This window comes from Pteropus alecto, unplaced genomic scaffold (assembly GCF_000325575.1).
Source record: "Pteropus alecto unplaced genomic scaffold, ASM32557v1 scaffold86, whole genome shotgun sequence".
Taxonomy (NCBI): Eukaryota; Metazoa; Chordata; class Mammalia; order Chiroptera; family Pteropodidae; genus Pteropus; species Pteropus alecto.
The window spans coordinates 34,196,177-34,198,288 of record NW_006442109.1 but is presented as its reverse complement, the minus strand read 5'-3'; the positions used below and the strand labels follow the sequence as shown (position 1 = coordinate 34,198,288).

The 2,112-nt window shown below is 43.1% G+C and overlaps 1 protein-coding gene across 1 annotated transcript in view; it reads right to left on the bottom strand.

Annotated features, from left to right (window-relative positions):
- Window positions 1-2,112, bottom strand: part of RYR3 (ryanodine receptor 3) — a 331,058-nt gene that overhangs the window by 3,964 nt on the left and 324,982 nt on the right. The window contains exons 100-102 of the mRNA XM_015595855.2: window positions 1,776-1,932; window positions 510-574; window positions 26-126 (exon numbers count right to left, since the gene is read on the bottom strand). Of these exons, the coding sequence (XP_015451341.1) occupies window positions 26-126; window positions 510-574; window positions 1,776-1,932 (323 nt within the window). The remainder of the gene's footprint in view (window positions 1-25; window positions 127-509; window positions 575-1,775; window positions 1,933-2,112) is intronic.

Genomic DNA, 2,112 nt, shown 5'->3' with positions numbered 1-2,112 from the left:
ACCTCTATAGACCAAGAGTACTCACAAGTAGTTGGCTAAGTTGTGCTCTTGTAATGTATGTGTTTCAAAACCATGAGGCGTCGTGTCAAAGTAATCATTGCCAATCCCACAGATGAAACATTTAGTCTAGAAAAATAACAGGTAGTACAGGCATTAGTAGGTGTGACATTACAGGCAGTGGAAAAAGGGGGGTGATCTCTGCTTGAATTGGGAGACACTGAAAAATATTTGAGATTCTTCAGACTATTAGTCGTCTACTCCATAGCACCACCCACCTAGATCCTAGCTAGCTGAGGGTACTTGCTCCTGCCCAAGCACAGGGCAGGGGCATGGAATAGTGCAGAACAGAGAGCTGGTAGTAGGCACCTAGAAGAGGACAGGCAAGGAAAACTTCATTGGTAATTTTGCCGAGGGCCGGCCCTCAGTAATAGCAGAACCTGTTGTTTAAAAATTATATTTGCTGTGAGATACAAAATTGGAGTCGGGATGAGTTGTTGGGAGAACATTACCTCCATATCTTCTCTCACTTGTTCCTGCTGGTCTCTTAGCTCTCCAAAAGCATCAATAATAAGACCTGGAATTTTAAATATGAAGACAGATAAAGTGTTTTAAATAATCTATTCAGGGGTTCAGGGTATAGGAATGATAGAAGGAATGGCAGAGCCCATTTTGTTTTGTAAAAAAGTAAATCATCAGGCAAAACTATTCAAGGAAAACAAGATCAGCAAAATCTACTTGTTTTCAAATGCTGCATCTTGGCTAACCGCTTCTCATTGTTCCTCATCCTCCACCTTTCTACAGTTGCACTGTGTTAACCACTCACTCCTCCTAGAAACTTGTCCCTCCCTCTCACATTCTGCTCATTTGCTTTCTGTCTTATGGCTCTCCCTCTTCTCCTAGCCCCTCAGGCATTGATGTGTCTCAGGGTTCTTCCTCGGTCCCGTTGCTGCTCTTCCTGGGAAATCGCCTCTACACCCACACCTTTGAGCACCAGTGCCACGATGAGTCTCATTTCTATTGTTTTATTTTTGTGTTTATATGTATTATATTCTATCCTATTCCATTTCAGACTTGTCCCTTGAAAAACCTTTTACAGTTAACTGCTTATTAGCCCTCAACACCTGCATGTTTTCCAGGTACTGCAAAGTGTGACTCCAACTAGATTCATCATCTTCCTCTAATTCCTGATAAGTTGTTGCCTAACTATCAGTATCCCACCCCCTCCCTGCAAAGAAGAGAAAACCTGTCACATCTCATAGCTCCTATGTTCCTTCCCCATCCCATTGCCTGGGATGAAAATGATGAGGGCAAGACTAGGCACAGGTAGCCTCTAGGGAGCAGAATGAGAAGGAACTCATCAATTCAGAGTAGGGAATGGAAAGAAGGGGTGGTCTGCTGTCAGGATTCTCAAGTTTCTTGTACAGGCATGCCTCGGAGATATTGCAGGTTTGGTTCCAGACCACCGCAATCAAGTGAGTCTCTCAATAAAGCAACTCGTTATCTTTTTTGCTGGCAGAAGGTCTTGCCTTCAATTTGTAAAAACCACAACCTCAGTGAAGTACAGTAAAATGAGGTATGCCTGTATTGGTACCTGGCTGTGTCTTTGGCTTTATATGTAGCCAGGGCCTCATATATAGTAGATGCTCAATAAATGTTTGTTGCATTAACAAGTAAAGGAATGCCCAAACCCCTTTATATAAAACAATTATGTCATAGATGTAGGAAGTTAAAGAGAACTAGATTAAGCCCTGCTTGTACTTAACTGGCAAACGTACCTTGAATGATGGCCAGCAAGATGACAATGACGAAGAAGAAAAATGTAATGTCAAAGACGATGCGGTACATTTCATAAGGGTCACCAGCAGGGTCTTCGATTTCATCGCCGATGCCGCCTCCAGCTCTCACCCCGACGTACATGTGGAATAGGTAACACTGGAGAAGAAAAATAATGGCAATTCAGGTAAAAGTCACAGTGTTGTTTTTAGCAAGGTGGTCAGATGACTCATATAATTAGATCAAACTATGACAGCCCTGGGCCAGGAGAAGAGTGCTCTTCAGTGGTGTCGCTATTCCGGCTCACTGCTCCCCACTACACCCTCTGATCAGTTTTGC